The sequence below is a fragment of the Nelusetta ayraudi genome, unplaced genomic scaffold (assembly GCF_046127955.1).
Source record: "Nelusetta ayraudi isolate G7.1 ecotype Tasmania unplaced genomic scaffold, CSIRO-AGI_Nayr_v1 ptg000034l, whole genome shotgun sequence".
Taxonomy (NCBI): Eukaryota; Metazoa; Chordata; class Actinopteri; order Tetraodontiformes; family Monacanthidae; genus Nelusetta; species Nelusetta ayraudi.
The window spans coordinates 6,786,111-6,811,245 of record NW_027466084.1 but is presented as its reverse complement, the minus strand read 5'-3'; the positions used below and the strand labels follow the sequence as shown (position 1 = coordinate 6,811,245).

The following is a 25,135-nucleotide window of genomic DNA, read 5'->3' as shown; positions in this document are numbered from 1 at the left end:
GTTAAGTTTAGCCAACAGCTATTTCAGGACAAACTAGTATTTTGTTCACATACAATATTTGTGGTGTCGGTTGTAGTTATTCGCTGAGGTGCGTTTCCTATAACGTTGCTGCTGCATGAACGCAGTCTCATCAGTTCATGCAGCAGAGACACGGTGATCAATGAACGAGAGCTGCTGATATCTCATCCCCCACCTGTTTGATTCAGAGTCGAACGGTGACAACCTGAGATTACAGGCCGTCTTTTTTCTTGTTGTGATAAAACGGATTAGGATTGGTCGGTGTAAATAAAACAAGCAATTTGACATATGGAGAGACAGAATAGCTTTTTTTCTATATGATTTAACTTAATTTGCAAATGATTTACAATTGGATTGCTTTGCTACAGCATCATGCATTATGGTTTCTACAGGAAATCGGTGACTGAAAAAATGCCGAACTTCTGTGCCGCTTATGGATGCAGCAATCGTCGCTGTCCACAAACAAAAGCTTGTAGGATCACATTTCATCTGTAAGCTATTGTTGGAGCTGTTTGATTAATGTTACGATTTAGTGCTGGTTTGTTTAGTTTAGCGTTTAGCATATATGTTTTTATTAAATATGGGTGTGTGCGTGTTTTTGCTATTTTCACATGAAAGCCTATGGTTATAAATCATTAATAAGTATGCAGTATCATAACTATGCTTATAACCTTTGTAACAAACCAAACCACTCGAAATTCGGTTGAAAATAGAGCAATTTAGGGCTATTTAAAAGAACATGCACAATAAGAATACATAGTTATGAGTGAGAGGGGCGGAGCGAGGTGACTGTGGCAAGATGGCCACTAGTGCGGACGTTCGATTCCATTGGCCAGCAGCGCGGATAAGACATCTCGCCTTCTGTATATATCTATGGTTAGAACAGTGCTCAACAGGTAAAACACCCGGAAGCCAACGTCATCAACTCGCACTAGATGTCTCTGCATATTGCATGGAACTTGGCTGCCATCTAGTGGTTAACTCTCGTAACACTGTCCATTATGAAACATTTCGTCATCTACTCAAATCTTACAATAAAACTGTCAAACAGGCAAGAATAACCCATTTCTCCAACCTCATCACAAACAATAGCAAAAACCCTTGATTTCTTTTCTCTACCTTCAATCTTTTAACCAATACAAATTTTAATCAGGACGTACAGACACCAACAGATGCCCTCTGTGAGGATTTTGCAGACCACTTTGTAAGTAAAATTGATGTCATTAGGTCCAGTATTTTAATTAATCAAAATCAATTTTTCTACACATCTGGACAACCACTTTTATCTGAGGAAACACTGGAGAGTTTTGCTCTAGTTGATGCAAGGACACTTGGTCGAGTTTTCTCCCAAGTAAAGCCCACAGCCTGCCTTTTCGACCCAATTCCCACGTCACTCTTAAAGTAACTTTATGAGTTCTTTGAGGAGCAGATTTTATATATTGTCAATTGCTCTCTTCAGACGGGTGTTTTCCCTGCTGCCTCTAGAACGGCGGTGGTGAGGCCCCTTTTGAAGAGGAGCAACTTGGATCCAAACATTTTTAATAACTACCGACCTGTATCCAACTTACCGTTTTTAAGTAAGATTTTAGAAAAACTGTTTTTTAACCAAGTAAATTACTTTTTAAATACAAACAATATTTTAGAGAATTATCAATCTGGTTTTAGAAAGAACCACAGTACTGAGACAGCCCTTTTAAAGATCGTCAATGATTTCAGGTGTAACGCAGACTCTCAGAAGCTGACAGTCTTGGTGCTACTGGATCAAAGCGCTGCTTTTGATACAGTAGATCACCATATTTTATTAAATAGACTCAGAAACCTGGTGGGCCTGTCAGGTACTGTTTTTAACTGGTTTCGTTCTTATCTCACAGATCGATGTTTCTTTGTAAGTATGGATACGTGCTCCTCCAGAATGCATGAAATTAGATGTGGGGTCCCCCAAGGGTCAATTTTAGGTCCGGTTCTTTTTAATCTGTACATGCTTCCCTTGGGGGACGTCGTAAGGAAACGCGGCATCAGCTTCCACAGCTATGCTGATGATACACAAATGTACATTGCCGTGTCTCCTGATGACACAGCGCCAATTGATGCCCTTTTAAACTGTATTTTAGATATCAAATCATGGATGGCAGAAAATTTCCTACAGCTTAACCAGGACAAAACTGAGGTTTTAGTTATTGGTCCTGAAGGCCGGAGAGAGGAACTTTTACCAAAACGTTGGGATTTTAAACCCTCGCAATTTGTAAAGAATCTGGGCGTTGTTATTGATTCTGAGCTCACCTTTTAGCAGGGATGGGACAGGCTAACGTGACGACGTCACTTGTAAAACGGTAGGAGCTCAACCTGCTGTCACGGTGAAAACTCTGTGTTACGTCCCGTCTCGGGGGACCGAGACGCAACGTGTGGGACACCTTCCCCCACTCCCAAGCCTCATTAATTTCTCACGGCAGTTGGCGGTTTTCAACAAAAACATTTATGAATCAGTAAATGAAATAAACAAAACAACTTAACCGGTGGGCAGCAAAGGCTTCAGGGTGGGCCCAGGCCAAAATAATAAACCAAACTCCAACTACCTCGCCTTAAGAACTAACTAAAGAAAGAAAGAGAAGCCAAATACAGAAAGGCTAACCTAGTCAATTGTGTATAGGGATAGGGCATCCCTATTTAATGGCGCTAATTTCAAAAACAAATTGCAGAGTAGGTTGGTTTTGTTGCTGTTGGTTGTCAGTTTTTTGAGAGTTAGTAGTAGATAGATCCATATATACACCGTGTGCACAATTATTAGGCAAGTGACTTTTTTGACCATATGATCATTTTATCCTTAATTTCCAACCCCAAGCTGTATAAACTTGAATGCTAAGAGGATATAATGCATATTAGATGATGTGTATTTGTATAACGAGGGAGGGTGTGGCCTAAGGACATCAACGCCCTATATCAAGGTGTGCATAATTATTAGGCAGATTCTTCTCCTCGGGAAAAATGGGCCAAAAAAGAGATTTGACTGACTCTGAAAAGTCAAAAATTGTAAAAAGGTCTTTCAGAGGGATGCAGCACACTTGAAATATCTAAGATATTGGGGCGTGATCACAGAACCATCAAACGTTTTGTAGCAAATGGTAAACAGGGTTGCAAGAAACGTGTTGAGAAGAAAAGATGCAATTTAACCGCAAAAAATTGAGAAGAAACAAACTTGAAGCCACCAGGAACCCATTATCCTCCAGTTCTGCAATATTTCACAACTGCAACCTACCTGGAGTGTCAAGAAGTACAAGGTATTTAGTTCTCAGAGACATGGCCAAGGTCAGAAAGGCTGAAACCCGACCACCTCTGAACAAGACACACAAGTTGAAACGTCAAGAATGGGCCAAGAAATATCTGAAGACAGATTCTTCAAAGGTTTTGTGGACTGATGAGATGAGAGTGACTCTTGTTGGAAAGGATTGAAGGGCCCGTGGTTGGATCAGTAATGGCTACAGAGCTCCACTTCGACTCAGATGCCAGCAAGATGGCGGTGGGGTACTGGCAGAGATGCCCATGAGTCTTTGATTTAGAGTCCGAGTCGAGTCACGAGTCTTCGGCCTCAAGTCGAGTCAATTCTCGAGTCTTTGAGGGGCAAGACTCGTCGAGCCGCGAGTCTTTGATTTAGAGTCCGAGTCGAGTCACGAGTCTTTACACACACACACACACACACACACACACACACACACACACACACACACACACACATATATAAAATGACATAGCCTCTGGCTGAAATACAGTATATCCAAATTTTTATTCAGACTTTTTTTTTTTTAAAAAAACAAAAATAGATGGCATTTATAATAATAAATAATATTAAATAATAAAATAGATAAAATAAAGTAGTAAAACTGTCTGTCCTTTCCATGGGCCTTAACTATTACTAAACTAACCCATGTGTGGAAAAAAGAAAAGAAAGAAAGCCTCCAAGAAGGTGAACTTAGTTACATTTAAAAAAAAACATTAGGCTGCCTCTCAGTGGCCGAAAGACTGAAAAATTATACAACTGAACTTAAGTTACATTTAAAAAAAATATTAGGCTGCCTCTCAGTGGCTGAAAGACCATCAACATTATGCAACTGAACTTAGATACATTTAAAAAAAAATATTAGGCTGCCTCTCAGTGGCTGAAAGACTGAAAAATGATGCAACTGAACTTAAGTTACATCTCAAAAAATATTAGGCTGCCTCTCAGTCGCTGAAAGACCATCAAAAATTATGCAACATGCTTGTTACATTTCAGAAAAATTAAGCATGACAGGTTTGTTGCACTAATCCTGGCTCTGTGCGGGCGCATTATAATACCTCCGTGACTAAATACCCTCTCTACTGGTGCACTGGTAGCAGGGACACTAAGCACTCTCATAGCCACCCTATGAAGTCTGGGGAAACCCTTAGCATGTCGATTCCAGAATTCCAGACAGTCTGTTTGCGTTTCTTCTTCATCGGCCGCAGTGGACTCCGAATTCTGGATGTAGCGCTTGAGTTCAGCCCTGACAGATGAGGCATGGTCTGGGTTCTTCTTGCTTTTCTTCCGATAGGCTGAGAACAGGCGAGGAACTTTGGCAGGTGTCGGTGACTGCTCCTTGTCATCTTCACCACCGCTGCTGTTCTCTTGACGTACAGTGACTTGAGAAGCATCAGCCAAGACATGATCTGAAAAATGTCCACAAAAAACATGGTTAGTTACATTATGTTCATCAGATCATGATTTTAGTTATACAAATAGTGATGATTAAATGAAGGAATATATAAGTTAAGGAATCTATCACAAGTAAACTTACCCATTACCATCTCCTTCACATCACTCTTGACATCATTTGGGATGGGAACATCATGCTCCAGCCAAAAGAGGCAGTAGTATGGGTCCAGTAGTGCAGCCATCATGTAAACCTTATCTCCAAAGGGCAGGTCTCCTGCAGGCTTGTCCGACTCCTCCATTCTGACATTTACGAACATCCCCTGAAACAAAATCAGATCATCAAATTCAGCTTTACGGTCAGATCACAGGTTTACAGAAGTAAAGAAGTGGGTGAAAATGTTTTGTTTTTATAGCTACCATCATACCTGAAAACGGCGTTGGAGGGACTGCTGTAGGGCTTTCACTAAACCGCGCAGGTAATGAGCTTTCTTCTGCATACTGTTGAGGTGGCTGTTGAGTGATAGAATGCTAGGGAGAGCCGCACTGAGAGTAACCACCTTCTCTGCTTGTGTGAGATCTGTTGCTTGAAGAAACGGGCCCAGAATTTCCACAAGCTCTTTCAGCTGGCTCAACTCTCTGCCTGTTAGGCACAGGCTTTTGTGTCTTTCATCTTCCAGGAGAGTGTTAAGGCTTTGGGGATCAAGGTCCGTGACTGCCTGTACAAGGCGGAGAGTCGAGTTCCAACGAGTTGCTACAGCAGAGGGGATGCTCCGATTGGCTCCATACGTTTTCTTAAAAGCTTCCTTAAGTCCGCAAGTTGTATGAAGTAAACTGCAGAATTTTGTCACCTTTGCCAATGCACAGTTAATAATTTTGGTCTCTTTCAGTCCATCTCGCACGACGAGCTGCAATGAATGGGCAAAGCACTGCAGCCGCTGTTGCCGGCAGCTACTCTGGATGGTGTCCACATCTTCTTGGAGGGTTTGACCTGTATCCTCCCATAAGTCATCATTTTCTAGCTCATCATCATCTTCACCCTCGTCATCCAACTCATGCCTCTCAGCTCTAGTTGTTGAGGGGAAACAAACTGTAAAGGCCTTCTTCATATTTGAAGCGTTATCACTGATAATGTAATCTAATTTGTGTTTTACATTAAATTTGTCACATATCTCCTCAAATTGTTCACTGATTCTGATTCCAGTGTGTGAACCTGTGAATGTATCACAACTTAAGAGAACTGTCTGCAGTCTTGAGACACTGTTCTTCTCCATTTCCATGAAGTGGGCCGTTACACCTAGAAAGCCTTGCATGCTCCTGTCAGTCCAAATGTCCACAGTCACAGACACAGTGTCTGCTTTTGGTAATTTGGATTTGATCTTGTACTCTTTGTCGGATGCTAGATCACTCAGACGTCTGGTAACGGTGTTTCGACTTACTGGGCAGTATTTTTCATCCACCACTGACATGAAGTTCTGGAAGCTGGGTATGTCAACCAAGGACAGAAGAAGGTTGCATGAGATGATGAGGTCATGAATTATGGAGTCAGTAATGGTCTTCTGTCGGGGATGGCCCTGGCTGTATGTTTTCACTCCTTGTTTTAGTCCCACAAAGGAATCGAGGCTGCTCTGAGTCTGACCCTCTTGGGCTTCTCCACAGGAAACTTTTTTGGCTGCCTTATATTCAGCATACCTGTAGATGAACAACATGGGAGGTTGCTCATTTTTGTAACACAAACACTAGTAGGGTTGCCACCTCCTAGAGTTTCAAATCCGGGACATGGGGGGGAGGCGGAGGCATCCCCGAAATATACGGGTAAAAAGTGAAGTGCGTATATTTACGGGAGGGTTGGCAACCCTATCTAGACCACAGACGGAAATCAAATGAGGTTTTGTCATTTTCCCTAAACAACGGGACAAATTGTGTCCCGGGAGAGATTTTATTTTTCCCGGGACAGGTGGTGAAAAATGAGAACAATTCTGGGAAAAACGAGACGGGTGGCAACCCTAAACACTAGTGTGATAAGCTAGCGTAACAAGCTAGCGCAACAAGCTAGCTTGTAAAATGGCGGTAACCAAGCCGTGGTGTTTGTTTAACGTTACACTGCGGTCTCGTTAAACACCACGGCCCGACCGTTTCTTCTTGGTAATGCACCAAGCTAAACAATAACTAGACAATGTATGCAAAAACACTATGAGTACAACTTACCTTTCCTTGTGCACCTTTTCAATGTGCCGCAGGAAGTTGCTGGTTGTGGAACCTTTTTCTTTTATTGTCCTTTTGCAGCATTTACATTTTGCAGTTCTGTCTCTGCCGTTCTGTTTGAAGTTTGTGTAGCAGTACGTTAATATAAAGGGTAGCGAACCTGGCGGTGGACTTTCTTTAGCAGCAGCTGCTCCACTTGCACTTGCCATGATGACTGATAATGAAGGAGAGAGGGAGGGATGTGACGCGATGCGTCGCGCATCGGAGGTGGTTTTGTGAAAAATAAATAAATAAATAAAACAACAATATTATTATTATTATTATTATTATTATTATTATTATTATTATTATTATTATTATTATTATTATTATTATTTCTGAAATGTTTATTTGTTAATTCTGAGGGGGTTTTTTTATTCTCACTTTAACATGTAAAAATAAACAAGTGAGATGCGAAAATCTTTGTTTTTCATTTAGTTGCATAATAATTGTGCACACTAATAGTTTCCGAATAATGGTGTACATAAAGATATTCTCATAAGAAAGCCAGAACTTCACTTTTACTACTTAAATGTTCAGGTTTGATGGTTTGTTCACATTTTGGATAGAGCAAAAGCACTCTAGATGTACAATAGCAAAATGAATCCTCAAAAATACAACTTGCCTAATAATTGTGCACACGGTGTAGACGGTACCGCTGCGGTTCCGACCCGACTCTGTTCATGACAGACAGAATCTTCAGACATCAAGAACCTGATTCTAACTCCACTGGTAGTTTGGTGGCCTGCAGTGCTGGGATGCTTTGTTTTGTCTGTCACTGTGGTCCATTGAAGCAGCTCCAGAGAGTTCTTCCTACACACAGAGATGTGAAGGTGTGAATGGTGTTAGTGAATGGAACTCACTCTGCTGTAGGTAGTACATGGTGGCGACGCCTCCACCAGTCAGCACAGTGGTGAAGATGGTGAGCTGCTGCAGCTGAGAGGTAGACACCCTCATCTTCTGCTTCCTCTGCAGACTGTTCCAGTGAGCTCACAGGACAAACTGTTGCACAGAAGATCATGTGGAGATCCACAGTGGGACATTTCAAAGAGATGGTTGCTTCTTCAAGCCCAGGCCAAGACCATGGTGCTCATCAACAGACACACTACACTATTGATTTTATTATGTTAATGACTTTGTAAAGTGTCTGAGGTTTCTAAAATGTGCCATACAAATAAAATGTATTAATATCTATCTATCTATCTATCATGCTTGATTACTACTATTACTGATGTACTACATCTGCTGAAGTTCCACAGGCTGTCTAATACATTCAATGAGTGTTTGTGACCAGTGTATTCTTTCTAATGATCCATGAAAATACGTGTGAACGAAGTGAAAATACACCAGGCCAGGCAGAAAGTACCGCGCCGCACCGGTAGGGGGCAGTGACGTGCCGGGAGGCTGATGACTGACTGACTGACAGCGCTATCAGGTGCAGTCAGGCACAGACGTAATAAATTAGTGAATGACGGTGGCCAACAGAGGTACAACACCGCCCCCAAGTGGTGAGCACTAAACAACACATGTGTGGGAGCTTTCTGACAGTGGCCACCTCTCTTTGAGCTGCAGCCAGTGATGGTCTTCATCCTCTCCCACACCTCCCTCATATTGTTGTTCTGCATCCTTTCTTCATTTTTCCTTCTGTGCTGCTCCCTCGCCTCCTTGACTTGGACTCTGAGTTCCCTCTGGACCCGCTGGAACTCCTGTCGCTCAGCATCTTTGAAGACCTTCTCCTGGTTCAGAAGGTCCTTGATGTCGCTGGTTCTCCAGGGCTTGTTGTTGGCAAAGCAGCGTCCAGATCCAACTTGAACAACAGCGTCCATACAGAAGTTTCTAAAGTCCGTAGTGCAGTCAACCATCTGGTCCATGTTGTGGTTGTGAGAGCCCTGCAATGCGTCCCAGTCTGTGGAGTCAAAGCAGTCTTTCAGAGGCTGCTCCATGTGACCAGCCTCTCTGTCGTGCCTTGTCTTGTCCAGTGGGTGAAGGGCCTGGGTTCTGGTCCAGGGCCTGGTTCTGGTACTCTCTTGTCCTGGGGGTCCCCATCCATCCGGGGGCCAGGTTGTGCTTCCTGTCCTCCATCCAGGGGTGTCTGCCTCCCAGCCCTCTGGTCCTGGCTCTTCGGGGGGCTGGTGGCCTCTGGCCAGGGGGGCTCACTGCTCTGGACCTCTTCCCCACCGGCTCTGAGTTCATCTGTTTACTATTTGAATGAGTTCATTTTTGGATCATTAATTATGTAAACTAATATCTGTTGTTGTTTGGACACAATACCTGTACATTGTTGCCAGTTGCTCTCCCGAGCCCTCACTTCCATCCAATTTTTTCTCTCTTTTTCTCTCTCTGTCTTTTTCTCTCTCTGTCCCTCCCTCATCCATCAAAATAGAATCAAAGCAGTCATCAGGTCCTTCCTGAACCCACCCGTGTCATTCACACCCTGGGCTCACAAGCTCCGCCTTTGAGAATCAAATCTGTCAGCCATCATGAAGACATTCAGACACACTTCTGCTGCTCATGATGGCCAGACAGGACAAGGGAAAAAAAAGATTCCCCTCTGTCATTGTCAAGAAACATTTGAACATTGACACCATCACCTACCCTCACATATATTTGTATTTGTATTGATTTATTGAGCACAATTTAAAACAAGGAGGGAACGAAGCCCAAAGGGCTTGAACAGAGTTCTACTCCCATCTTCTACAATCAATCCAAAGTCAAATGTCAATAACAATATAGAATACATTGAACAGTTCAAACATAAGGAGATGTTTTTTCAGTCAGTATATTTGCAGAACACACACAGTGTGTGTTGAGGCCAGTCAGGTTATTGATTCATACACACTCATCCTTTCATTGTTTGCTGAGGGCTTCTGTTAACTGCTGTCTCCCTCCTCCACAGTCACTGGGTCGGAACCAGAGCTGCTCTCAAGTGCTGCTGATAGAGCTAACAGGAAGTAGCCATCTGCACAGGGCTGCTGCTGATAGTGGAGCATCACGTGTGCTTCAGTAATCATCCAATCAGGAGTGTTGTGCTATGACTTTGAGGTTGACTTGTCAGGGGGAAGCAGTGGAATTGTGTGTATTTTTGTTTTGCTTGTGAGAGTGATGGTAGGGAGCCTCTAATGTTGACTGAAGGCCTTCTATTGGCTGCTTTTGTCATTTGCCACTTCATTGTGGGTTGGTCCAGAGGGAGGGGCTTGCTAGTTAAAAGCTGACCACCAAGGCTCAGGTGGTTGTGATGAGGCAATTCAAAGCAGAAACAATGTATTGAAAGTCTTCAAACAGAATCCTAATGATCAGAGTCTTATTGTATATCAAAGATCACAAGCCAGGGTAGGAAGAATCATAAAGTGTGCAAAGAAAGAGTATTGGCAAAGGTTTTGTCACTCAGTAGGGACTAGTGTTTTCAATTCAAGAGGAGCAATTTGTCATCTCAATTGAAGCATCCAGTATTCAGAGACATTTTGCTTTTCATGCTGAGCTACGTGAAAACTCTGAAGTCACTTCTACTGATCTTTTGGGGCCGTTGGAGTCTCAGTCCATGGTGGGACTCGAACCAACAACCTTGTGATTCACAGTTAGTTGTCTTATTAACTGAGCCATCTGTGGGCTGATGGGATGCAGCTCCTGGAGAACTGATTGAAGCTCTTCTCTGAACAGTTGAAAAAATCTGCATACAATGTTGTTCTTTTTCCAAGTACAAAGAATTTTAAATACTTTCATTAAAAGTTATTAAAAAAAGTCCTGTGGTAGCTTAGCACGAGACGGCGCTACTCCAAGCAAAATCTCAACATGTCTGAAAACCAGAAAAAAACACATGCTATAGTATAAAGTACAAATATACACAGTAAAAACATGGTCATGTGGGATTTGAACCCACATCTTCTACAACCACAGTGGGAGATTTAGCCTACTGAGCTAACCACCTTGTTAGCCTGAGCACTGTGGAGGTCAATAGGTCACCCTGTTCATACATCCTATTATACAGTCCACTGCTTCTGGTAAACACGTGACTATAAACTGTGTCATTATATCATACAGTGACCTATATATGATTGATTTGATGCTGATGATCTTCTATTATTCATCACTGATGAGGAAATGAGTTGAAGAATCTTTGGTTTTGGCAACTTGTTGTCCTTTGTTGTGCGTCTGTGTCGCTGCTTGTCAGTGTGTGTCAGTGTGTGTGTGTCAGTGTGTGTCAGTGTGTCAGGTGAAGCACTGATGCCTCTGTAGTTCTTTGTTTTCTCAGCGCTGAAGACGGTCTTGTGGGGACCAATGCTGACTCCCAACACGGAGCTCCCCCTTCCCTCTTTTCAAACTCTGTTTGAATTCCATTTTCAAAGAGTGAGGAGAATTTTCTTTCCTCTTCATTGTATCTAAAAGGCTTCAGCTCCACTTGTTGTGTTGCACTTGTACAAAGTGACTGTGGCTGTTTGTTTCTCCTGCAGAGTCCGGTGTTGAAACGCACCAATGTCAAGTCACTGCTGTCTATTGATGTAGTGACATCCCTCCACAGCCCTCAGGAACCTGCTTAGCAGCTTAGCTCAGTGGGTTAGCCTGCTTACTGTGGTGCTGAAAACCAGGGTTTCAATCCTGGTTGTTGGTTCAATTCTGAAGCAAAGCCTCTTTTGTTCTCTTGCTACTTTGAACCAAGCCCAACTCCAACACTAAGTGAGCCTCTAATCTGTTTGACTGGTGGGCCATAATGGCTTCTACAATATGACAGAGGGGCCGCTTTCTCATTGGTGGAAGACATATATCATGTTGCTTTAATGGCAATTAAATAATGAACACAACAAAATAATTGTTTTCATTGTTTTCTATTTCATGACTTAATGACTATTAATATAATTCCTTCAAGTTTGGTCGGCCGGATTGGAGAGTGTAATTGGCCGCATATGGCCCCCGGGACGTAGTTTGACTTCAAACCTGGATCCTCTGACATAATTCCTCCCTTCTGAACAGGCCAGAGGTGGAATCATCTTTATATGACCTTCCGTTCCTGAAATACACGTCTTTGACCTATGAATTTGACCTTTGACCCGGTTCCAACCGTCTGACCCCTGATTCAATTGTTCCGTTACAATCAGGCTCCCTGAAACTGGGAGGGTGGGCGGAGTTTCAACTCAACAACAGGAAGGTAAAGTCAGTGAATGTGGCTTTGAACAGTGCCACTGATCCCTCTGGCCCTGCACTTTTCAAAGCCTCCACTGGGGGGCGCCAGAGGACTGCAGGGGAGGCGAGCGTGAAAAGTGCGGCATCCTATTGAAAGTGAAGCCAAAGTTGAACGATGAAGCGGCGGGAAAAGCAACAGTGTCCATAGTGATGATGAAAGTCTCTGACTACAGTTGATGTGTTGATGATTTGATTGGAGGAATTGCACCAGCAGCCTCAGAATGAAGACATGAGTTGACTGGAGAACTGGAGGAGCTTTCAATGCATTAAAAAATATGTTGAAAAACACTGCGATATTTATTAGAATGTGTTTCAAAGAGATGGTAAAGCATGCAGATGATAGAATGTGTTGAAAAAAGACATTGAAGATCAAACACAAAGGATTATTAAAATGTTATTGAAATATACACGTTCAAGAACATACACATGTGAAAGATGCTTACAAAAATACACATGTGTACAACATTTATTGTTGAAACCTTTTTTTAATTAACAAAGCAATGAGAATAACAGTAGTAATGGACCTACCTTGACCTCTGATCCTTGACCTTTGACCCTGAGAGAGAGATTATTTCAAGTCAAGGCTTTTTAAGGTCAAAGGTGATCAGAGCAATGATACTTCAGCATCAAAGCTTCTCTACAATAAATGCAGCATCCTGAATGCTGCTCATTGAGATGTGTGTCTGTGTGTGTGTGTGTGTGTGTGTGTGTGTGTGTGTGTGTGTGTGTGTGTGTGTGTGTGTGTGTGTGTGTGTGTGTGTGGCCAGCAGAGGGCAGTGTTACTGCAGCTTGCAGTCATTTGCAGCCATTTTCAAGCAGTGGCTCCAGTGCTTGGATGTTTCCCACAAGCTTCATTTGTCCATCACTACTTTGTCCTGCAGTGTGTTCTGCTCCTTGTGCAGTTTCTGCCACTGTTTTCCTGCCACTGCTTCTGACACAATGTTTGCTGCCCTTGTCTTTTGATGGAGTGAGCAGCTCCTTGAGGACCAGACCATCTTCACCTCTTGCACTCCAACTGCTCCTGGGAGCCACAGCCACACTGGATGCACCCTGGCAGAGAGAGAGGGGCGTGGCTGCACTTCAGCTCAACACAGCGTCATGTGATTTCAGGTAAGTGGGAGCAGAAACACTGATCAGAGAATCTAAGAATCAGAAAATATCCCAAGAGCACCTCAAAGTCCAAGTGCTTCTCCGTCTGGCTGCATGTTGGCTGGAGGCAGCAGCAGCAGCAGCAGCAGGAGTCCTCCTCTCTGTTCACAGAGGGTCGCTCTAGGTGGACACAGGTGGCTTCTTTCACTCCTCTCTCAAACCATCTGTCTTCTGTGTCTAAAATCTGGACCTTTGAGTCTTGGAAGGAGCGGCCTTTGTCCCGGAAATACAGATGAACCGCTGACTCAACAGAGCTGTTGATGACAACACCTGCTTGATCATCAACACCTGATGTTGAAAAATCAACACCTTGCTATTGGTCGGTCCCATCAGCCTTGGCCCCGCCCACGCCTTCACTGGTAATCTGATTGGATGTTGGTTCTGGGATTGGATGGAATCTTGGAAACGGGTTGAAAAGGGAAAGAAGGATTCTGAAATGGGATTAGATGATGTAATCCAATCCTAATTTTAATCTGGATCAAAGCTTCAGTTTGTGTTGTTGAAAACATTTCAGTAGGATGTGGAGAACTTTGATCCAAAAAGAACTGTATTATCCTGATCCCAACTGGGGGTGGGATTTCAAGGTGAATTTCAGGAAGGAAATGAGCAAAACTTTAACATTGCTCAAATAACCAATTTGTATCATTTTAGCAGAGGCCCTTCAGGCAGGCAGGCAGCAGTCATACAGAGTTGGAGCATTTCTATCTGGCTGTACCCCAGAGAAACAATGGAAGGCCTCAGATGACTGGAGTATTGATTTGAGAATCCACGTATTGGACGGATCAATATTTTAGTCCTGATCTGCTCAATAGTGTCATTTCCCATCATGCCCCTCTCACCAGTCAAGCCGTCCCGCTGCCAATACTGGTAAAGACACGACATATAAATTTAAATATTGAAGTTTCACATAAAGTATCCAGTTTTTAACGTAGGATTTTACTTATTTGATCATCCAACAGCATTGTTAGATGGCGAACCAATGGCTTGATACTATAAAAACGTCACTTCCGGGGTTGGCCAGCCGGAGGGAACGGTGGTGACGCAACGAGGAAATACACTGAAGGCTAGACCATCCCCAGTGGTTACCGGGGAGGCGGGGTTTGGTCCGTCCTTCTAGGCTGGGTCCTCGAAGAACGCTTCCTTCAGACGGAGGACACTTGGACTGAAGGGTGCACACCCTGAATTGAGACACAGCACATATGTGACGGAGAGTCTGCTTCTCATCAGCAGTGAATCCATCATCTTCACTCAACAGCAGTGAATGTCTCTGATGATGCGTTCAAGGACTGAAGTGTGAGTGCTGACTTCTGCCGTCTCTTCTTCTCTCCTCACATGGAAGTGATGTGTTCACGTTGAGGGAGGATCACTTGGTCCTGAGGATGGGGGGAGGGCTCTTCCAGAGTGCAGCCAGTAGGGGGCATTAGAGGCTCGGCCTCCTTGTTGTCCTCAGTAGCTGACAGGAAGTGTCACATCACTCAACAAGTGTCCAGTCCCATCACGTCAGGGAGAAACAGGTGCAGCTCTTCAAAGAGGAAATCACATTTTTCTCACCGTCATCATGGACTGCCAACAAGTGATGGCAACTGTAGTTCTGGAAAGAGCCGCCAGGGGGCGCCCTCGAGTCAAAACTACCTTCTACTGCAGACTTTACAGAGAAATGAACACATGCTGAAAAAATAACACATTGATTAACAGGCAGATATTTCAGACAGGTCACTCTATAATATGTCAATAAGAAACACAATGTGTTCAAATGTGGCCTTGAACTTTCAAACCTTCCTATGACGCGTCGGTCCTCGCAGCTCCCAGTTCTGCCACTGAGGGGCGCTGTTTGACCAGTTTTTGCTTGTTTGGTTTTGTTTGTAGCCACAATGCAAGCATCAGTTGTATCATACTGGGGAGTTGATCTTTCTGCCTGGCAACAAGACATTGTTGCTGCTGCTGCTGCTGCAGCAGGTGAGTCCTGACTGACTGAATAACTCATTCAGTGTGACGCTAGTCAACAATGTGACTTCAGTCTGGTTGATTTCTTCCTGTTCTCTCGCTCCCAAGTGGAAGTCAGAGTGTTCTGAGCTCACTGCCTCACTTCCTGTTTGACCTCCAGCTCAAGATGAGTGTTCGAGTGGAGGAAGAGGAGGTCGGAGCAGCAGCGTCTCCAGGGTCCAGTGGGGTGTCTCTGAAGAGTGACAGGTCCATGGAACGACCTGCAACCTTCAGTAATGAAGCTGGAGCCTCTGGAAGACAGTAAGAACACTAATGTCCTTGTTTCTCAGTCTAATTCTAGTTTGATTTGATAGTGATAAATTCCTCAGAAGGTGAAAAGGTGTCAGATGTTGTGGTCAGTGGTCAAGAGAAGAGAATCTTTGACATGGTCACATTCATCATGTTGAAATGCAGCAAAGCCCTTCTGAGACTGAACTTTATGCAGTGGCAGGAATGTTTGATGCTCTGTCATAAAATGCAGCTCAACTCCACTGAGATGAATTTCAATCCAAAGTTCAGTGCAATGTGACTCCACTGTCTCTGTCTGCTGAGAAACAAAGGGCCAGTTCCACAGAGCCACTGCTCAACCAGAGCCCACGAGGTGTCCAACCACATCAAACATCAATTGATCCAGGATAACCAAGATATCCCTGCTTAATCCCTCATCCTAGTTTCCTGCAACAGGGCCCAGTCAAGTGAAAATCATGACAACAATAACAAGAGTGATAGAAGTTGTAGTCCACACCAGATAGAAAATATACATTTGATAGATGAATATGTCATCTAATAATATATTAGATGATGTGACAAGACCAGCCTAGAAAACAGCTACAAATCCATGACGGGCGCAACGTGGTGGCTAAAAGACGGCGTCATTAACGGCTGCGCTCCATTCTTTGTGGGTCAAATTCTTTGATTGTGAAGCTGCATGAAGGGATTGAAGTCCTGGTGGTGAGAAGCAGCAGCTGAAGGAGCTTCTACAGCGGCAGCAGCAGCAGCAGCAGCAGCAGGCCAGGATGAGCTGGACGTCCAGCCTCGTCATACAGAAGGTTCATTGGCTCATTCTGGGACCGGTCTGCTCCATCAGGTGAGTTCTCGTGTCTTCAGTGTGGAGCAGCACTGCAACCTGTCAGTCACAGCCAGACTGATCACAGTAAGACTGTCCACCGGCACCTCCTTCACTTCTCCCTCTAAGATCACGTCAGGACCTCCAGTGAGAAGATTCACTGAGGGACGTTGAGAGCAAACAGTCACACAGCAGCTTCACCACAGCAGCTGAAAAGTTGTGGAGAGAAAATGATGCTCACACTGTCACACTGATGTTTTCTTCTCCAACCTTTTCTCTGCTCCAGAGGCTGATGATGGTCTGCAGGAGCTTCTACAGCAGCAGAAGATCAGTCTGGAGAGGAGATGTGAACGTGCGACTGAAGGTGAAGAAGCAGGAAGTCAAACCCTCCTCAACAGCATCTACACTGACCTCTACATCACTGAGGGACTGAGTGAGGAGGTCAACAGAGAGCATGAGGTCAGGCAGCTGGAGACCAACAAGACCAAGAAGACCACAGAGACCAAGAAGACCACAGAGACCATGGAGACCAAGAAGACCAAGAAGAGCCTCCACGACCGTCCAATCAGGTGCAGCCAGATCTTTGAAGCCTCACCTGAGCAGCAGGGACTCAGAGTCAGAGTGGTGCTGACCAACGGCGTCGCTGGGGTTGGAAAAACCTTCTCAGTGCAGAAGTTCACTCTGGACTGGGCCAAGGGCCTGGAGAACCAGGACCTTCATCTGGTGCTTCCTCTCTCATTCAGGGAGCTCAACTTGGTCAAAGAGCAGCACTACAGTCTTCTGGAGCTTCTCCATGTTTTCCATCCAACGTTAGAGAAGCTCACAGCAGAGCAGCTGCATGTCTGCAAACTTCTCTTCATCTTGGACGGCCTGGATGAAAGCAGACTGGCTCTGGACTTTGAGAAGAACCAGGTGGTGACTGACGTCACTCAGAAGAAGTCAGTCAGCGTCCTGCTAACAAACCTGATCAGAGGACATCTGCTTCCCTCGGCTCTGCTGTGGATAACTTCCAGACCTGCAGCAGCCAATCAGATCCCTCCGTCATGTGTGGACAGGCTGACAGAAGTACGAGGCTTCACCGATGACCAGAAGGAGGAGTATTTCAGGAGGAGGTTCAGAGATAGAGGAGATGTGTCCAGCAGGATCATCTCCCACATCAAGGCCTCCAGGAGCCTCCACATCATGTGTGAGATCCCGGTCTTCTGCTGGATCACTGCCACAGTTCGGGAGAGCATGTTGAGCTCAGAGCAGAGAGGAGAGCTACCCAAGACCCTGACTGACATGTACTCACACTTCCTGCTGGTCCAGACCAAGAGGAAGCAGCACAAGTATGGAGGAGGTCCACAGGAGCTGACGGAGGCTGACAGGGAGCTTCTTCTGAAGCTGGGCCAGCTGGCATTTGAACATCTGGAGAGTGGAAACATCATGTTCTACAGTGAAGACCTGGAGAAGTGTGGTCTCAGTGTGACTGACGCCTCTGTGTACTCAGGAGTTTGTACAGAGATCTTCAGAAGAGAGAGTGTGATCTTCCACAAAACTGTCTACTGCTTCGTTCATCTGAGCATCCAGGAGTTTCTGGCTGCGGTCTTCAGCTTCCACTGTCACACCAACTGGAAGAGGACAGAAGATGGTCACTCTGGAGAATCCCTGGATGAGTTCCTTCAGAAGATGATGAAGAAATCCCTGCAGAGTCCAAACGGTCACCTGGACTTGTTTGTTCGCTTTCTCCATGGACTCAGTCTGGAATCCAACCATAGACTCTTAGGAGGCCTGCTGGGTCTCACTGACAATCATCCAGGAACCTTACAGAAGGTCAGCAACAACCTGAAGAAGATGAACACTGGTGATGTTTTTCCTGACATAAGCATCAACATCTTCCACTGTCTGCTGGAGGTGAAGGATCAGTCAGTGCATCAGGAGGTCCAAGAGTTCCTGCAGTCAGAGAACAGATCAGAGAAGGGACTCTCAGCCATCCAGTGTTCAGCTCTGGCCTACATGCTGCAGATGTCAGAGGAGGTTATGGAGGAGTTGGACCCCAGCAAGTACAACACAACCTGGGAGGGAAGATTGAGACTGATTCCAGCTGTGAGGAACTGCAGGAAGGCTGTGATACGTTTAGTAAGGTATGTAAACACTGTGTGTGTGTGTGTGTGTGTGTGTGTGTGTGTGTGTGTGTGTGTGTGTGTGTGTGTGTGTATGTGTGTTGAATTGTGAGTCAATGATGAAGAATAATGTCAAGCATATTTTCTTGAGTTGCACTTCTCTTTTTTTCCTTTTTGATTTTGTCTGACTAATTATTCTAGCTAATCTTATGGACTGGATAGGAAAGGCAAGAATCAGCTTGGGCTTCAGCCTGCTGCTTTTTCCTTCACACAGTTGTTATGTTTTTGTTGTTGTCTTGAGTCTTTATAATGTGCACATTTGTTTGGGAAGCTTCTTTTTCATTGTTGTCAGTTGATTGTACAAGATTGATTGAATTTACACTGTCAACCAAAATCAACTCTTCAATCATTCATGATGAAGATGATGGTGATGGTGGTGATGATGATGTTGATGATGATGATGATGATGAGATGATGATGGAGGTGATGATGATGTTGATGTTGATGATGATGATGATGATGATGATGATGATGATGATGATGATGAGGATGATGGAGGTGGTGATGATGGTGGTGATGATGATGATGGTGATGAAGATGATGATGGTGATAATGATGAAGATGATGATGATGGTGGTGGTGATGATGATGATGATGATGATGATGAAGATGATGGTGATGAAGATTATGATGATGGTGATGATGATTATGGTGGTGATGATGATGGTAATGATGATGATGATGATGATGATGATGATGATGGAAGCAGCAACTTCTCATTCTGCTCTCCTTCATTCAGTGTTCAACTCTCAGATCTTCACTGTGCAGTGGTGTCTTCAGCTCTGCAGTCCAGCCCCTCCCACCTCACACTGCTGGACCTGAGCTGGACAATCCTGAAGGATCCTGGAGTGAAGCTGCTCTGTGCTGGACTGCAGAGTCCAAACTGCAGACTGGAAGTTCTCAGGTCAGTTCCTGCTTTCTACTGGTGGACAGTGTGTGTCAGCAGATGACAACTGGTGTGTAACGCTGCTCAGTGTGAAGACTTTGAAGCAGATATTAAAGACTCATCTAGACAAAGTGGATGTTGTTGATATTTTCATGTCAACAATCTGCAGCCAGAAAAGACTTTGGATGGTGGAAGAAAGTGTGGAAAATGTCTCCAGTCACTTGAGAGCTCAATGGAAGTTGTTGATTGGTGATGAAGGTCACATGACTGAGCAGAAGATCCTGTGAAGAAATATTAGAGGCAGATTAATAGTGCAGCAGTATTTCTTCATCTTGTCCTTTGAATGTGTTTGACTTGTAACGAGACTCTGATGACTGAAAACAGCCACAAGCACACAAAGGACTCACTGATTATTTTCCATCTTCACTGCTGATTGGCTGCACACTGACTGACACACTGCTGTTGTTATTGTGTTGACAACACACTGGCACAATGACTCCTTTGAGGGAATGACTCAGTGATCCCAACAGCCGCACATCTGGATCATCAACAGGGAGGAATGACTCTGAATATGACATTTACACCATGGAAGGAATCAAATATTCATTCTTTATTCAGGTTGGAGAGGTGCAGTTTGTCAGAGCTCAGCTGTGATTGGCTGCTCTCAGCTCTGAAGTCCAACCCCTCCCACCTCAGACTCCTGGACCTGAGTCAGAACCAGCTCCAGGATTCAGGAGTGAAGGAGCTGAGTGGTTTTCTGCAGAGTCCAGAATGTAAACTGGAGACTCTGAGGTCAGTTCACCCTCTTCACTCTACAACTTCTATCACTCTTGTTATTGTTGTCATGATTTTCACTTCACTGCTGTTGGAAATTCAATTTGCAGTCACTGGTTTGTGTTTGAAATGAGTGAAACTGGGTTTAAAGGTCCAGTGTGTAAAATACTGCAATCTAATGGTCAGATTTCAGATTGCATCGCTCACTCACTCGCCCTCTCTCCCTCCCTCTCTGTTTCTGTCGTGTCAGATTCTGAAGTCCACATTTCACTTTGATGTTCAGAGTGATGACACCCTGGAAAAACTCTCCATCATTATAAACTCTCCATCATTTATTCTACATTCAGGTTGGAGAGGTGCAGGTTGTCAGAGCTCAGCTGTGATTGGCTGCTCTCAGCTCTGAAGTCCAACCCCTCCCACCTCAGACACCTGGACCTGAGTGACAACCAGCTGCAGGATTCAGGAGTGAAGGTGCTGAGTGGTTTTCTGCAGAGTCCAGACTGTAAACTGGAGACTCTGAGGTCAGTTCACCCTCTTCACTTTACAACTTCTATCACTCTTGTTATTGTTGTCATGATTTTCACTTCACTGCTGTTGGAAATTCAATTTCCAGTCACTGGTTTGTGTTTGAAATGAGTGAAACTGGGTTTGAAGGTCCAGTATGTAAAATCCTGCCATCTAGTGCCATCAGATTGCAGTGCTTACTTGCTGACGCTCCCTCTCCCCTTCTTGCCAGTGAACTACGGTGGCCTTCCAGCATCATAAAGGATGTGGTTGACAGCAAAGGTGTCTAGTTCTCTGTATAATGATAAAGTTCCATCAACACAAATATTACAACCATCTATTAGCATCACAATCAGTCATAGTCACAGCAGACAGTCCAGTGCTAGCATGATTTTCAGCTAGCGCTAGCATTAGCCACCTGTATGAGCACTTAGATACTGTAGATAGATCCAGCTGGACTCAGCAGAAGGTCAAGGGTCAATGCAGGTTCTATCATCTCAGTCAGTTCAGTATTGATGAGCAAGATGCAGAAAAGATTCCACTGCATTTCAGTCACTTAATAACCATTTGTTCTCAGCACTTGCTTTATTAGAGGATTCCAGCCTCCAACCATCAATATGAAACTGTCTCTCAAACTCATCTTCCCAACCAGCCGCCTACAAACATGGCGGTGCAAGATGGCCACGACCTTTGACCTTCTGTCTGTTTCTAGAAAGAAGCATTCTAATGGCAGGAAAAGCAGAGGACTTTTATTTTCTACTAATCAAAGACTTCAAACTATATTGACGGTTGTATATGAAGCTTTCAGCAATAAATCTGCACTGATTTTACACACTGAACCTTTGAGGCAAAATGAATCAATGAATTCCAACATTGTTAACAGCTGATCAGTGGTCACATGACTAAACAGGTTGATATAAAATATTTTATTGTGGTGATTCATTATTTCAGTATTATTGTTGTGCTTCTGATTGGTTTAATGGACATTACAGTGTTATAGACATTCATATTTTTAATTTCATATAGTGATGAAAACTCCACTCACTCCATCATTTATTCTCTCTTCAGGTTGGAGTTGTGCAGTTTGTCAGAGCTCAGCTGTGATTGGCTGCTCTCAGCTCTGAAGTCCAACCCCTCCCACCTCAGACTCCTGGACCTGAGTGAGAACCAGCTGCAGGATTCAGGAGTGAAGGTGCTGAGTGGTTTTCTGCAGAGTCCAGACTGTAAACTGGAGGTTCTGAGGTCAGTACTGGTTTGGAACCAGTGGATGATGGTTTCAGCACCAAACACGCTTCATCACACATGTTGAATAAACATTGAACTGAAGGTTGATTCATATCAAAATGACATCCAGAAATATGAAAACTTCATTCTGTTCATCAGTGGTCATGTGACCAAACATCATTTCAACACACATTAGTTTTGGACTGAGGATTTAATTTCAAGGTGACATTTTCTGTAGTGTCAGATTCTGAAGTGGACATTTCACTTTGATTTTCAGAGTGATGACACCCTGGAAAAACTCTCCATCATTATAAACTCTCCATCATTTATTCTCTATTCAGGTTGATTGACTGCAGTTTGTCAGAGGTCAGTTGTGATTGGCTGCTCTCAGCTCTGAAGTCCAACCCCTCCCACCTCAGAGAGCTGGACCTGAGGTTGAACAACCTGAAGGCTTCATCAGTGAAGCCACTGATGGATCTTGTCCACAGCAGAGACTATCAACTGCAGACTGTGAGGTCAGTACTGGTTTGGAAGCAGTGGATGATGGTTCCAGCACCAAAGCCAGTTGATCCCACAGCAGAGGTCCAGTGTTCCCAGTCACAGTGTGAGAGGAGGATGGTGTCGTCCAGCTGCTCCTCATTCATCCAACATCTGCTGCCAAACTGCTTCTTCTCTCAGTTCACCACTCAATTATTGATCAGTTCATCTTCATCAGGCCTCAGTATCAGTCCAACACTCCATGGTCACATGACCTTCATATGTTCCACACTTGACATGTGACTGAGAGTCTGCTTCTTCTCACCAGTCACTCCATCATCTCCATCAACAGTCAACGTCTGTGTGATGATGCGTTCAAGGACTGTGAGTCCTGACTCCTGCTGTCTCTTCTTCTCTCTGCAGGTGGGAGAGGTATTGAGGGAGGATGAGGAGGAGAGTGAAGAGGAGAGCTCCATCTAGTGGTGGCTGACAGAACTGCGTGTCACGACCTTTGACCCCAGTGGAGCCTGGTGGCTGGCGGACTGCTTCTCCCTACACGCTGCTGTGGTTACTGGGAGAGACGTCCCAGAAGCCACTGGTGGACCTTGCAGTGCCACATATGGACTCTTGGATTGTTCTTGGCCTTCCAGTGAAGCACTGCGTGAGCACTGGAGGTCAACCATGACTGATAGAGGTCAAAGGTCAGAGGTTTGACCAATTACAAAGACCATAATTAATTAGATTATTTTCTTTAATGGAGTCCCAGCACTAATAAATATATATTTGTATGCGTACCCATATAAGTCCATCAATGTTTAATGCACCTTTTTTCTTGAGCAGTATCTTTAAATCTCCACCTGCTTGTGTTTGCATGTTCAGGTAGATTAATGTGTATGTAGATCTATGTTAGTAGCTTCAATGTGCTGTGAAATGTGGCATCTTCACCAACACTTGTATCATTTGACTCAGGTGTCTCAGTGTTTGCAGAGTCATTGCAATAAAGCGCTCAACACCCTGGTGGTTCTGGATTGTTCTCGGGGGTTCTAAGAGCTAAACACCCTGGTGGTCCTGGATTGTTCTAGGGGGTTCTAAGAGCTAAACACCCTGGTGGTTCTGGGTGGTTCTGGATGGTTCTAGGAGCTTCTAGGGTGTTCTAAGAGCTAAACACCCTGGTGGTTCTGGATGGTTCTAGGAGGTTCTAGGGGGTTCTAAGAGCTAAACACCCTGGTGGTTCTGGATTGTTCTAGGGGGTTCTAAGAGCTAAACACCCTGGAGGTTCTGGGTGGTTCTGGATGGTTCTAGGAGCTTCTAGGGTGTTCTAAGAGCTAAACACCCTGGTGGTTCTGGATGGTTCTAGGAGGTTCTAGGGGGTTCTAAGAGCTAAACACCCTGGTGGTTCTGGGTGGTTCTAGTACAGACATGGGCAAACCCCGTCCTAATAGAGTTGCCGTATGTGACGTCATTGGCAGTCGCCTCTGTCCGGTGGGCGACTGCCAATGACATCACATACGGCAACTCTATTAGGCCAAACTACATCGGTTGATTAAGGTTATCTTTTTTTTTTCTGCCAATCCCTGGCGTATTTACGGTACTTTGTTTGTATTAATGTTGTATACACAAAATTCTCTCTCTCTCTCTCTCTCTCTCTCTATGTATTGTTGGATCAGATTTCCTTGTGCCGTGCTGCTGATCCGCGTGTTGGTTGAATGAAGAGTCACAGGAGAAGAATGCCAATTTAAACATGTCTTTAGTAAAGAAATCAATTGAGGGTACAACTATACAGAGCTCTGGGCCCAGTTCAGAACCCTAGCAACACCAAAGTATTGTCAGGGCATGAAGTCTGACTGCTCTCTGTCCCTTGACCCAGTCCTTTTATACAGAAAGAAAACATGCAAACACTCCCAGGTGTTGTCCTCTTCTGACTGGCTGCCCGGTCTCCAGACCCAAGCCTCATTGGATGTTGGGGCAGCCTTTGATCCAAGTCTCTGATTACTGAGTGCAACAGGAAACAAGTCCTTATTTGGCAGGGAGCCAAATGATCCATCATTGGTTCCAGCGTGACCTGTTGAAATAATACAGTGCACAACATACCTGAGGTCACAGGCTCCTCCCCCCCCCTGCCTCCGATGGATCATGAGTTCTCCCCCCTGTAAATGACCGGGTTATAAAGTCTTATGGTGGTCGCAAAGTCAGTTAGCTCTCTGTCCATCCTCTGGTCCCCCATGGTCACCCTCTGCTCCCCCAGGGTGATCCGGTCCCCCAGGGTCACCCTCTGGTCACCCACTGGTCCCCCAGGGTCACCCTCTGGTCTCCAGGGTCACCCTCTGCTCCCCCAGGGTCACCCGTTAGTGAGGGATGTTCTTCCCTTTGTTCCTTCTTGAGCTCTTTGTGTGACTCCTGCAACAATGCCTTTTCTCTATGAGTAGGTCAGCCAAATGATTAAACAGCTTTATATTAATAATCATGTTATTATAAACAAACATCTAAACTAATTATATTATTCAACTACCTATTCAACTATCTAAACTAAATATATGATTCCAACAGTATAGATATACATACAAGGTAAATCAAAATACAGTGACGAATGTATGTATTCAACACACACTATCTATCACCGGCGAAATAGCGTTTTGACCGCCATCTATCCATATATCACGTTCGACCGCGATGTAGAGGTCTGTCCCAGTGGAGTTGCCCCCCCCCCGTGTACATAACTTCGGTGGCCCGCCGACTCGATGCAGGTCTGTCATGTCACCCCTGTTCTAGTAGCTCAACACCCTGGTGGGGCTTCACAGACACTGACTTGG

At 44.6% G+C, this 25,135-nt stretch overlaps 1 protein-coding gene across 2 annotated transcripts in view; it reads left to right on the top strand.

The window, feature by feature from the left end:
- LOC142892483 (NACHT, LRR and PYD domains-containing protein 12-like) overlaps positions 1–25,135 on the top strand; it is a 380,988-nt gene that overhangs the window by 76,656 nt on the left and 279,197 nt on the right. The window contains exons 4-7 of one of the 2 annotated variants that reach the window (XM_076032679.1): positions 16,585–18,421; positions 19,200–19,364; positions 20,468–20,641; positions 21,693–21,866. In XM_076032679.1, the coding sequence (XP_075888794.1) occupies positions 16,585–18,421; positions 19,200–19,364; positions 20,468–20,641; positions 21,693–21,866 (2,350 nt within the window). Of the gene's footprint in view, positions 1–16,584; positions 18,422–19,199; positions 19,365–20,467; positions 20,642–21,692; positions 21,867–22,755; positions 23,198–25,135 lie in introns of those variants that run through there. The other variant, XM_076032681.1, reaches the window with a different exon arrangement.